The following is a 13,229-nucleotide window of genomic DNA, read 5'->3' as shown; positions in this document are numbered from 1 at the left end:
CAACAGCTGTTTATTTAATCCTGACTAATCCTGGATTCAAGCCACAGCCTTTTGTGTAGATGAGATGACAAGCTGAAGGATATAATGCAAAACCAAATTACTGAAGTTCTAGCTAAATGGAAATATTTATTTATAAAAAGAGCAAATTATTTAAACTTACTGCTATTTTTCAAAGTATAAAGACATGACCTTCCTCTCTTTTTCTCTCCAAAGACTTATTCTTGTTGGCAGAAAAAAAAAGTCATGGCAAACCAGAATTCTAAAAAACTGAATAAACCTATCATGCAAGCTTCACTAGTTACAGAATTAGGTATTTGGATATCTACACCACAGATTTACCCCAGAGAAGCTACATATACTTTACCCTCAAAGATGACTGGATTTCTACTATCAAAACATCAAAACTTTATAACTGTAAAATCATAGAATCATCAAGGTTAGAAGAGACCTCTAAGATCATCAAGTCCAACCATCACCCCAGCACTACACTGTAACACCTAAACCACTAACCCACATCACCCAGCACCAAATCCAGATGCCTCTTAAACACCTCCAGGGATGGTGACTCCACCACCTCCCAGGACAACCTATTCCCATGCCTGACATGCTCTGACAGTGAAACAAAATGTCTAATATCTAATCTGAATCTCCCCTGTCTCATTTCCTCTGGTTCTCTCACTGCAGGCACAGTAGAAGGGACCGACCCCCACCTCACTACAGCTTCCTCTCAGGGAGTTGAAGAGAGCAATGAGGTCTCCCCTGAGCCTCCTCTTCTCAAGACTAAACAAACCCAGCTACCTCAGCAACTCCTCATAAGGCATGTTTTCTAGATCCTTTGTGGGCTTTGTTGCCCTGCACTGGACACGCTCCAGCACCTCAATATCCATAATACTAAATACCAACATTAATACTCAATTCGTGTTCCTATTTGTGCTTTGTGTTAAGTAATTATTTTCTCATAAAACTAAAGATCAAATATTTGACAGCCTACCAAACTTCAGAGTTTAGGATTGAATTTTGCAAGTTGTTTGGAAGAAGTTATCTAAGGCTGGGAAGTATTAGGACTCAGCTCTTCCTGTAAGTTGGTCAGTCTTTATTTTTAGTTTTCAATTGTCAATATTTCTTTTCCTTTTGTAAAGGAAGTTTAAAGAACTGCAAGTACTTGCAGCTGCATTTACAAGACCAGTGTGATACAAACAGGGCTGATAATTTTATGCAGCATTCAGACTATTTCAGCTCCTTCAGCTGGCAGGACCTCTAAGAAAAAGAGTAAATGCATAAGCTGAAGTTGCCACAGGTTTGCTGATCTCATATTACCTGAAAAACTGACTGAGAACTCAGCTCCTTAGGGAATGTACAAGCCACTTTTCCATACTAAACTTTTAATGCTACTTCCAGATCAAGTCTTTGTAAAATCACTTTGTGGTTTAAAAGCACTCCCTGTAAAATTAGCAACTAAATGCTTCCTGCGCTGAAGTGCACAGGAACAGAGAAGGGGATTAATTTGCCCCTGCTAAATTAGAAAAAACACCTTGTTTCACCTGAAACCATTAAGAGTTGAACACAAATCCTACCCAGACAAACAAAATCAATTCATAGATTAAATCTATCACCTGTGTTTTATGACCATCAGGCTATAGAAAATGTACCAATACCATGCTTGATCCCTATCCTGATCTTGCTGGAAAAAAACAACTAAGAAACCTTTTATTCTGAAACTGTTAAATAATGGAGAGGAGAGGGTGGTTAGCAGAAGACCAAAACTTGGTACTTAAGCCAGAAATACTCTTTGGATGTATTTAATGCTCTCAATAAAGCTGCAGTGTATATGAAGTGAACACTTCATGAAAGAGAATACCAAGGCAGAAGGCTCTAACAGATGCATCTCTGGTAGATGATGCCAAAAGCTGAAGTGCTTAGAATTTTGGTACATGGAATCACTGAGGTGACATCTGTTCTGCCAAACTCTGTATACATGTGACTACCTTGAGCAGACCTGAAACTCGCCTGTAAAACACCGGGTCCTGCTAAGCAGTACTGCTGGTGTCTCTGCACAGGTCACAGATGCACCTCTGCGTGGCAATGTGCACTGGTCAGAGCACACTGAGCTCTTGGCTCTGGCAGCTGAACTGTAGCGAATCTCAACAAGCACCAAGGCTTTTCCAAGAGCACCTCCTGTCCGCCTGCAGAAGGTGGATTTTTTGACACACACATGACTAAACTACAGCTTAAAGAACGATTACCTTTAAGGCTTATCTTTTATGATTGATGATACATACTCTGGAAGGAAAGACACATGCATTTCTTTCAAAATTCTGCTGTTGCAGTAAACCCGAAAAACTTTAATGTGATTGAGTTGTGTTATTGTGAACTTATTAAACTAGTTTCTGTTGTAAACAATCAACCTTTTCCCCTCCTAAGCCATTAGTGAAAAGCTCTGTAATGACTTGAAGAGTTTCAGCTAAGACTTCAAACTTTGCAAAGAGAGATTGCAACAATTGTTCCTTTTTATTTATTATTGATTATTGGAATTAATTAAAAAAAGATACATATGAGCACAGACCCAGCAATATCAAGTACAGATTCATACCTGGAGTGAAATTAAAAAGGCAAATGGAAACAGGGGTGATGGCTGGGTTCTGGAATGTGAACAAACAGGTAGCCATGAAAAAAGGGGAAGAGGAATAGTCACTATGACCAACTAGCACAAAGAAGCCTTCAATTACCAGCTGCTCATTAAGCAGATTTGTGAGATTCTTTCAAGATTGAAAAGTTGAATTTGAAGAAAGAAAACACCTGCTGGGCCCACACAGCAGCCAAGTCTGAGATACTTTTAGGGTAACATATTTGGATTCCCATCTATCTTGGTCTAGATACCCCCTGGATTCCTATTTAAAATCACATTGAATAAGAGCAAGGAATAGGCCTGTCAGCCTCTTATGCCAGTAGCCTTTTTTGTATCATCTTGATTTTCTTTATCTAAACTCCGCAGAATTCGGTTTGTCTTTGCTGCCCAGGAATGCACAAGGACAGCAGGAACATGGAATGTTAATGCACAGACCATAAAGATACTGCACAGGAGTGTAAGAAGAACTATTCTGAAGACAAATAAATTGTACCTACTATTTTTTTTACCGTGTACTTTATTTTCACCAGTTGTGTATGTTATTCAAGTGACTCATTCTGTATTTTTATTATGAGTATTCAAGATGCATGTAAGATGAAGTACACAAATGCCCGTTGAATCGCAATTGATCCTGTAAGTTGACACTTCCCTACTGTATTTCTACTGATGTATTCTTACTAAAAATAAAACCCTGAAACACATGACAGCAGAACAATACCAAAGCAACAGTCACATGAAAAATTCCTCCACTTGTGGGTTTCTCAAACAGGATACAGAAGACCACCATCTATCATGACATCACCAGTCTTTTACTACATATTTTGGATGGTAACGGGCAATCAGTAGTGGAAGAGTGAAAACTTACCAGGCCTCAGTTTTATAAAATCAATCGGAAGGATAAAATCTCTAAGGCTACGCCCACAGCCTAAAGCAGTGGCTACAAGAGGTAAACTCCCCCCAATTCCAACATGCCATGGGATGTATACCTTAATGGTTATATCATTTGCCAGTCTTGCCAGACCCCTGTTTAACTACTTCTGCTTAAGAGTTAGTCACTTCACCTGAGGCGATGCTCTGCTTTCTCTTTACAGTTGCAACTACCTTGTATTTTCTCTCTCTGGCATATGCCTCTCTTATGCCCCTTCTGGGAACAAGAAGTCAATGTAGGCGGGCCGCAGAAGGATGGGAAACCAGACATAAAATATAGCTTGTCCTTAGGGAAGTAAACAATACCAGGGGCCTAGAATAGGGCATCCCCTACAGATTGAGACATTTGTTTTGTAGTGCAGTCACTAGACCACAATAAATGACAAGAACTGCAGTCATTTCATTCCATCTCCCATCACGTGTCTGCTGCCTTTTAGCTACAGTGCAGGGAGTATCAGTGCAATTCAAAGAGGTTTACTGACATCTGTAATTGCTGCTGGCTGCCCTGCACATGGCAGCCGGAGGCAATGGCTTTAAAGAAAGCAGTACTTGTCACACTGACATGCTTTGTGAGAAAAAAGAGACTGGATGAAGGCACTAGTTTTCTGGTTCACTCAGCCAGTGAAGCTGTATCAGTACACACACAGATACACAATTCTGACATCTTAGAGACTGAAAATAAACAGGAGCACTGGGAGTCACGAGTTGAGATGTATTGCTGGACTACTTCACTCCTGTGTGAGGTACTTAGATCCTAGGATGGTGCCTGTTACCAATTGCACGAAGAGAAGCTTCTATGTATCATTGCAGTTGTACCTCCTTCCAGTTAAAATGGAAGTGAACAGATAATTGTGATGAATTCCACAGAAGCAAGTAAGTATCCTTTAAAAAAAATGCAAACTATTATGGTTTAGTACTCAAACTTTTCATATATTCACTCTAGGCAAGTTCACTTGCAACTAAACAGCAAGGCCCTTTTCTTGGAAAATGCCTCAGTCACTCAAATGATTACAAGTTAAAACACAAACCCTACATTCAGAAACTATATGATCTAAACCAACATCCTTAGATTATGTCGTTATTGGGTTCTCTTGTGCTGTTGTCTGAGAACTAAATCCTAACATTCTGGCTCATTCCAAGGTGTGAAGGAGAAGAAAAACACTAGACATGCTCTCCCATCTGTCAAACACGAATAATTTATTCAGACAAACCTTTAAGAACTCTCTCAGGCATCACAGGATACCAGCGTACAATTAATGACAACTTCAGAAACCATGCTTTTGGTGAAAAGCATACATTTAATGTTAAATGCCACAAGATGTTTTTCCATTACTTCAAAGAAGCTTATGATTGACAATAAGCTTAAGAATAAATATTATCAGTATTAAGTACTCCATTTATTTTTTACATAGCTTTGAAAAACTCTGGATTTCTGGGAAACAGTCTCTGTCTGACAGCTGTCATAATCAGAAACACTCCTGGCTGAAGTAACACAATTCAGCAGTGTACTTTTAAGTTCTGTGGAAGTATTAGTATCTTCCACAGAACAAGTACATGATAGTAACATAGCATTCAAGAAAATCAGTGAGTTGATTTTAGTCTCTTTTTTCCTGGTAACAATATTTCCTCAGGATTCTTGCTTTTTTGTTGGTTTATCTAAGTAAGGAGTGTTGTCTTGTAGCACATCTTTCCTGGGTATGAGTACTGAAATAGAAAAAAAAACCCAGTAAGACTATAATCTTATGGAAAATACTACTTCAAATTCTAAAGTTGTTTTCACATTTACATACAAAAAATCAGGTTACTAAAATGAGGATCTGAACTTCTGGTAAGTGTACAAGCAGCATCATTACATCTAACACAAAAGCATACTAAGATTTTACTTTCAGCTGGTCATGATAATGTTTTCCCATTTCCTTTTATAAGCATTAAAATTTTTGATATCATTAAGAAGCCATAAAAAATTATCAAGTCTTGCAGTAACTTTTAGCAGGGGGGGAATGGCATTTTTTTCAAGCCTGAGTCATATTATGCTTACTTCAACAGTTTCAAAACTGAATACTGGATTTAATTTAGCTCTCTCCCCCAAGTCTTGGAATCTGATCTGTAATATTTATCTTGTCACACCTACTTTAAAGGCCAACAGGAGAAGAAAGCACCTAGTGAAAGTTACTGCCACTATATTGTCACAGAACTGACTATTCTCTGTCCTTTGTTACTGGGTCCCTGTCCTATGTTTTCTCTCCTCTTCCTTCTGTTGCTGATACACTTGGCTGTCCTAATTCCATCCCTACACACTCGCACAGGATTAGAATACAAGCTAGTATTTGAACATGAATCCATGTGGCTTTTGCAATGGAAGTTCTGCCTTACAGTCCCTGCTGAAGTCCTCTGAATGGCTCTTCGGAGGTTGCCATGATATGTTTGGATTCCCAGAAGTCCCTCAATCAATGCTTTTATAAAACAACAGCCTTATTATGACAGAAGTCTTGCACAGATAAGTCACTGGTTAAACTGTAAGAAGTGAATAATATATGATGAGGCCATCCATTGGAGTGATGTCAAATGTGGAGTTTTACAGGTATTTCTGTTGACATGTCACTTACAACATATTTGTAAGTTACCTGGGAAGAAAAGGTTTTTAATATATTATCCTGAAAAATTTCATTAAGAAAATGGCTTACTGTGAACAATGGCAAGACATGCTTAAGACTTGACTGAGTAACCACTAAATTGATAGACAAAATTACACCTAGAGACATGCAATGCAGAGCGGTCAAGAAAAGTACTAATTTCACAAAGTAAGTGGTAAGTTCAAAACTGATTATGACTACTCTGAGTTTAATGAGTACAATTTTGTAAAAATAAATACATAATATGTACACTTGGCAGCCAAAAATTAAATTTAAAATTAGCAGTGACTATTAGCAGGAATCCAGTTGAAAATGAAAGAGAAAACATTATTGTGCCATTGCTGTGTGTATAAATGCCTCCTTGCCCACAGTTTTACAACAGTGCTCAGCTCTGACTGAGATAGCAGGGCCTTAACCATCTTGAGAGATAGAGTTGAAAAGGGTGCAGTGAATAGCAACAGAATAATCACAGGCATTCACCTGTTGTTTCTGAGAGAAGCTGTTTCATGCGGGAAGTGAACAAAAAAGAGGCAATAAAGGACTTAAAAATTCATGAACAGCTGGGTGAAAATGAAAAGTAATTGAAGAGAAGGCCATTGAAGATAACTAAACCAGAAAACATCCCTGGCTCAAGAAGTGCTGCCAGGTGTGAAGAGCTGAAAGAGGTGCAAGTTCACTTTGTCTGTTCCTATTCTTCCAACTGTTATCTGCCTGGAATCACTGTGGAAGACTTGACACTGGTCCAGACATATCTTTGGTCTTGATCATAACTGCTGTTTTAAAGCCAAATGTTTTACCAAACCTAAAACAAAATTGTTACAAAACTTGACAGACAACATTAAACAAAAGGAAACAATGTACACAGATGAGTATTTCCCATATTCTCTGCCACACCGATGTATGCTGAGCCTACCTACTACTTCTCTTTTTGACTGTTAGATAAAAGAACTGCTAAACCAGGAATCAAGATTTCAGATTTGATAGACTTTGCATCAAGGCCATCACTGTGTCACAAATCTTACACAGAATAACCTGAAACTAAAATAGTTGGGAAAAAGTTTTGGAAACGAACACTCAATCCTCAAAGAAAAAGCTATTTTATGGTCAGTGTCAGAAATAAATGAAATTGTGCAAGTGAGACGTTTCAGGAGTACATACTGCACTTGCTAATTCTCCTAGGCAGCTTCTCCCTACTTGGTAGAGCAAGCACCTACAGATAGATACTGTGGCTACTGCCTTCAGACATACGCTGACTGACTAGCGTGTACATGCATGCTGACTTGCTATCTAATTGCTGACCTTCCTAATAGTTATAGCTAGTTAAGGGCATCAAAAGTAACTTCTGCCTCTTTTCTACTAGCCCTCATGCTTTCAAAACATTTGTGTAGAAACTTTGTGCCTTTGAAACCTCCACCTGTCCTAGGTATCAATCAATCAATAGCCTACATTAAGAGTTTCAGCAGAGAACAACAGACATGCTATTTGCCTCACTATCCCTTTCCTTATTTTAACATTCTATATTTATTTACTAAACTATTATTTTATTATAACTATTATTTTACTATTATAGTTTATTTACTATAACATATGCAAGTATCTCTTTAGCATGCAGTCTTACTCACCTATTTTGTCAGAATCTGTGTGAACCGCCTGAATAACCGAAGTTCTGAGAATCACTTCAACATCTGAAGCTATTTTCAGAAGCTAGCAAAAGGAATAAAAAGAGAGGAACAACAGAGTAATTTAAACTATATATGACTATTTCTGAAGATATTTTCCATACTAGACAACTATTCAAATAATAAAGTCATTCAGTTCTACTATTCAGTTACTTATGTACTACGTATATACTGCTTTTGCCTTGGGCATTCTGGAATAACTTAGAGATTGAAATGTAAGTGGCCTTGACATGGAGCACATAGAGAGGGAAAGTTCAGCTCAGTAACATACACCAGTACATACATCTACGTACCTGATCAAAACTGCAAATGAATAAGGTGAAATGCAAGTACAAAACCAATTAACTAGTTCCCAGTGATCAAAGATACTGCGAATGCCTCAGTAACATTTGACTTCCCTTGGTGAAAGGGCAATCTCATTCCTTCAACACTACTGCTCTTGAAATTAGGAGACAAAAACAAGGGCAAAACACGACAAGAATTAAGAATACTGAAGTTTCATAGAAAAGCTATGCAGAAACAAGGCACTACCTAAAGATTAGCAGAGGCATTAGTATTTGGCAAAAGGCCTAGAATTTCTTCTCTCACTAAGAGGATAAGCTGAAGCACTCTCGCTAGCTTTGCTGAGCCATTAAAAGAAGTCTAATACTTGTTTGCATGATACCTGTGCCAGAAATAAGTGAAACTGTGCAAGTGAGACGTTTCAGGAGACATTCTTACGCTAGGAAGTGGATCTCTGCAAAGGCTACAGCTCAATACTTGAATCTACTTGACTGCATTTCTTCTCATGCTTTCCCCTTTTATGGGCTTGGAGCAGGTACTGTCCAGTTACCCCTGCTGAAAAGCCCATTAGCAGCCGGGCTGCATGCTCCTGAAGCACAGCTTCCTCTTCAGACTGATCTTAAGGGAATTCTGCTAGTTGCTCTGACACTGCTCTACAAAACAAGACAAATCACAGGAAGTGGAATAACCAAGGTAACTTTGTAAGTGCACTCCTGATCTGAAGTCAAACTGGTGCATTAGATTCAGCTGCCACATTTCTCATTCTCATACTGTAGACAGTTATCTTCATCTCCTTATGTCACTGCAAGCTTGCCATGTACAAGTACACACAGATACAAGTACTTGTTGATCTATTAGAATACACGGTAGCTTTCTATTTCGGCTCGTCAATATTCCATTTTTTAGTTGCTGTCCAAAGCAGAACACTAACAGCACCATGTTTATGCAAAGAAAGTGCCCAAACTTTCTCAAGTGCTGTAAATAATTTGATTCAGTTTCTTTGCAACCAAGTCTATTCAGTGTGTACATGCAATAAATATGACAGCTTCTGTGATGTTCTAGGAGTGTGTAGCTGGGATGGAAGCCTAGTATTTCTTTCACTGACATAGTTAATCAACTAACCCGTATTAAAAAGTTACATATGTGTATTTTGTAGGTTGCCAATTACAACAAATACAGATTTCAAAATTACAGCAAATATTTTTCCTGCACACGTATTAAAAAAACCAAGCCTTAACCACATAATTTAGCTAATGAGACAGTAATAACACAAACACTGAGTATTACTACAGGAGGCTGATAACGAGCTGAAATTCACGAAGTCCTAACTAAACGGTCAGAACTATTTATGCTGCTGTTCAGTGGCTGGTATGAGGAAAAGGTTTACATTCATTTCTGCAAGGGACAGATGTAGGCACTTTACTCCAACCAGTGCCCAGTGACAACGTAAACACAGTCTCATATCAGGCTGAATGACAAGGACTAAGTTATTCACTCTGTATGGATGTTAATAACTAAAATTATCTAAAATACAGAAGTTCCATTTCAGGAATCAGTAACTTTTAGAAAATATGACTCAGCAAAAAGTGTTAAGGTGCCAAATGAGCAAAGGTTACTAACTTAGTGAGTGAACAGAATGCTCTCCTTTTAATGCATGATGAGGAAGCAAAAAAATCCCTGTAGCATAATTAATAAATACTACTACTAGACTATACTACAATCAATCATAATAATTTTCTTATTTTTTGCCTTCCACAAAAGATTCTGACTCATTTGTGATCTGTCAGCAACTGAGCAGATTGCTTAATTTCTCCGCATGTTTCTGTGTTTGTCTACACAACAATGACCCGGTAAATATAAGTGACCACAATGCAGATAGATATTATGAGCAAAGCATAAAATATTTACATGAAAATAGCAACTATAAACATTTTCTCCTATAATTTTATTAAAAACTTCAGAATAATCACTTTGAACTGTCAAAACACACTTTCAACTTACATGTTTTTCCATGTACAATATTCTGTAACATATTATTAATACCACTGGAGGTATCTATATATTTATAAACAAAGATCCATGCAGAAGTCTTTCTAAGCCAATCTGATTTTTGTGATGTCTCAATGTATTTACATTGGTTTAGAGATCCTTTAAGTAAAAAGCTCATTTCTAAATATTTTTATGCAAAGTGGAAAAAAACCCCAAACAACAGAAAACAAGAAAATACCTCATTTATCTTCTCTTCAGATTTCTCGTCTCGGTTATTTCTGAATTCTTCATTTATCTTTTGTCTTGCAGCTAAATAAAGTAAACAAAAAACTAAAGTGTGAACAAAAATTGCATTTTGAATTTGTCACTGCCCCAAAGTTAAGAATCTTAAGTCCTTTATGGCACCTTCCTGGGGCACTCTGATCGAAGTATTTCAATGTAAGATTTCCATGTAATTCATGTGATGTCACATTTTAAGTTGACTGCTATACAAATCAAATAAGATTCACTATTTAGCATTCTGTATTGCATACAGAATGTGGTTTACTAAAAAAAGCAGGACTAATCCCTTGAGGAAAAACCATACAGAGAGAATTAATTCTAATGCTTAGTACAGTTAAACATGCTTTGGCTGGACTGAAGAGAGTAAGTTAAAAAACAAAAGAAAAAAATCTCCCAGGAAGATCAGGAAGATTCAAGAAAGAGATGTGTCCCTTCCAAAATATGGATTGGGTGCTTGAATCTAAGAACCATTTTTTTTGTTTCAAATTAAAGGATGCCTGGTTATGGACACACAAGTTTTCCCAATGATTACTTGAAAAATACGGAAGAGAATGTAAAGAAAGATTATGTTAAGAATTCTCTTTCTCTGTATTCTGAGAAGAAAGTTCCACAGAAATACAGGTAAGCATACACCACATAAAACAAGTATCTCACCTTCAAGGGCTTTGGTATCATTTTTAAAAACTTCTTGCCGTGTTCTGTGCAACAACTTAAAAAGCTTCAAAACCTGCCAATACAACATCAATAAAATTTACTTATTTGCTAGCAGGATTGTTAGCTAAAATTAACATTTTACAATTGAAAATGTTTTGGTTGAAATTTCATATTCTTTCCACTTAGTACAGAATTTGATAAGGAATCAGTATCTAAGATGTTTTACTTAAATTCCTGATAAAAAAATCTTGCAGTCAAAGCAGATGTAATGTCATCAAAATCTTAAGACAGGTCTAAATATTTCACATCACCCTACGATGCTGGCACCACAATCCTAAATAATTACTTGGCATGATGGGAATATAATCCTGCAAATACATGGACACATGCATTATTTATTGTGCCAACATCAAATAAACCCGACAAACTGGAATAACTCTAAAAGTCAAGTTACTCGAAGGCACTGTCAAGGGCACATCAGAAGATATTCTCCAGCTACTGAAAATGACAGAAATAAAAATGGCTGAAGTATTCTCATATAATAATCTTCTACAGGTGGTGTGGCAAAACCAATGCAGAGTCCTTCCCTTAAATGTAACTGCCAGGTCAGCAAATGAAAACTTCAGTAAAAGCAAACACTCAAACGATTAGGATTTACAATGTAGAGAAGACACACCTGAATATGTATGAAGAGCAAACCCCCTGAGAATCACAGCTCACAGTCATGTGGTTTTGTTTGGTCATTCATACAGACTGTAATGAACTACTGAAATCCTCAAGTCCTTAGGAGACTTCTTTGGTGTTTGCCAGAGACTGAAAAGAATCTCTGACAGGCACCGGAAAAATGTAATCTTGATAACAGTATGCCTTTTGACGCTCCTTGTAGTACTTCCTATCATGTTTTGGCATCTCTAGAGGGCACAATTCCAGGTAATTCATAATAGTCTTAAATTGCTTTCTCACTATTAGTTATTCCAAATATTTTTTAAAAGGACATAAGAGGAAACACAGGGCTGTAACTCAGAAAAAAAACCAGAAAATGAACAGAGCCATGTTGTCTTTAATTACACCATTCCCTAGATGGGTGAATCTGTGGAAAGTAAATTCACAGAATTAAAACACAACAAATAAACTTCTTGCTTTACAGATTATTTTAACATCCTAAAGTTTTTCTACCCCACAATATTTTTGCCATCCCTGCAGTTAGCAAATTAATATTACAAGTTGTTTTATGTGGAAGACACGTATGGTAAAACTTGAAGTTTTCTGATAGTTATTCTGAACAATTTGATGAGCCATTTTCAGGCATCTTCCTGCCCTTACAGCAGTCTACAGCTTCCTCACAAGGTGAAGAGGAGAGGCAGGCACTGATCTCTTCTCTCTGGTACTCAGCGACAGGACCCAAGAGAACGGCCTGAAGCTGTGTCAGAGGACACTTAGGCTGGGTACCAGGAAAAGGTTCTTCACCCAGAGGGTGGCTGGGAACTGGAACAGGCTCCCCAGGGAAGTGGTCACAGCATCAGCCTGACAGAGCTCAAGAAGCTTTGGCACAACTCTCTCAGGCACATGGTGTGACTCCTGGACATGGTCCTGTGCAAGACCAGGAGCTCGACTCGATCATTCTTGTGGTTCCTTTCCAACCCAGGATATTCTCTCATCCTATTTCTGCAAGCTCCTCCTGAAAAATTTCCCCTACACCTGCCACAGAGTAGCTGTATTAGATGGACTTGATCGAGACATGTTAAAGCAGACTCCTCTGACCTCCACAGTCACCTGCTTTAACAGGGAGCTCCAGGAATACCTCAGTCTGTTGTATTCCCACAATAGGCTTCAAGACACTTCTGAAAGAGGTACTGACAGGATATCACACCGTAGTAATGAGAGGGTTTAATAATTCGTTAAGTCTTTGTTTTTCCCTACCTTACTCTCACGAAACGTGCTTTTGATGTATTTTAACCTCTGCTTATCACATCTCGCTTCCTTTTCCCGCAATAGCCTTTGCCTGCAAACCCCTACTTTTTTCACCTAGTTTCGTGTCCTTCTTGTCCTGAAAGCCTATGTCTTTTGTCTCTACCAAAGCTACAAAGCTCCAACCTCCGAGCACGCCAGCGGGAGGCTCCCGCAAGGATAAAATGTATGTGTGTCACTCGCCTGCCC

At 38.0% G+C, this 13,229-nt stretch overlaps 1 protein-coding gene across 1 annotated transcript; it reads right to left on the bottom strand.

Annotated features, from left to right (window-relative positions):
• Nucleotides 1–4,726: 4,726 nt before the first annotated feature.
• On the bottom strand, nt 4,727–13,097 carry LYRM7 (LYR motif containing 7; the record flags this gene model as incomplete). Its single annotated transcript, XM_008640163.2, has 5 exons — nt 4,727–5,257; nt 7,809–7,890; nt 10,375–10,445; nt 11,073–11,145; nt 12,993–13,097. Coding segments are annotated over 5 exons (408 nt in total), but the record flags the coding sequence as incomplete, so codon positions are not given.
• Between the last annotated feature and the right edge of the window lie 132 nt (nt 13,098–13,229).

Source organism: Corvus brachyrhynchos, unplaced genomic scaffold (assembly GCF_000691975.1).
Source record: "Corvus brachyrhynchos isolate BGI_N302 unplaced genomic scaffold, ASM69197v1 scaffold408, whole genome shotgun sequence".
Taxonomy (NCBI): domain Eukaryota; kingdom Metazoa; phylum Chordata; class Aves; order Passeriformes; family Corvidae; genus Corvus; species Corvus brachyrhynchos.
Note: the sequence above shows the minus strand (reverse complement) of the source record. Positions and strands in the feature narration are given on the sequence as shown.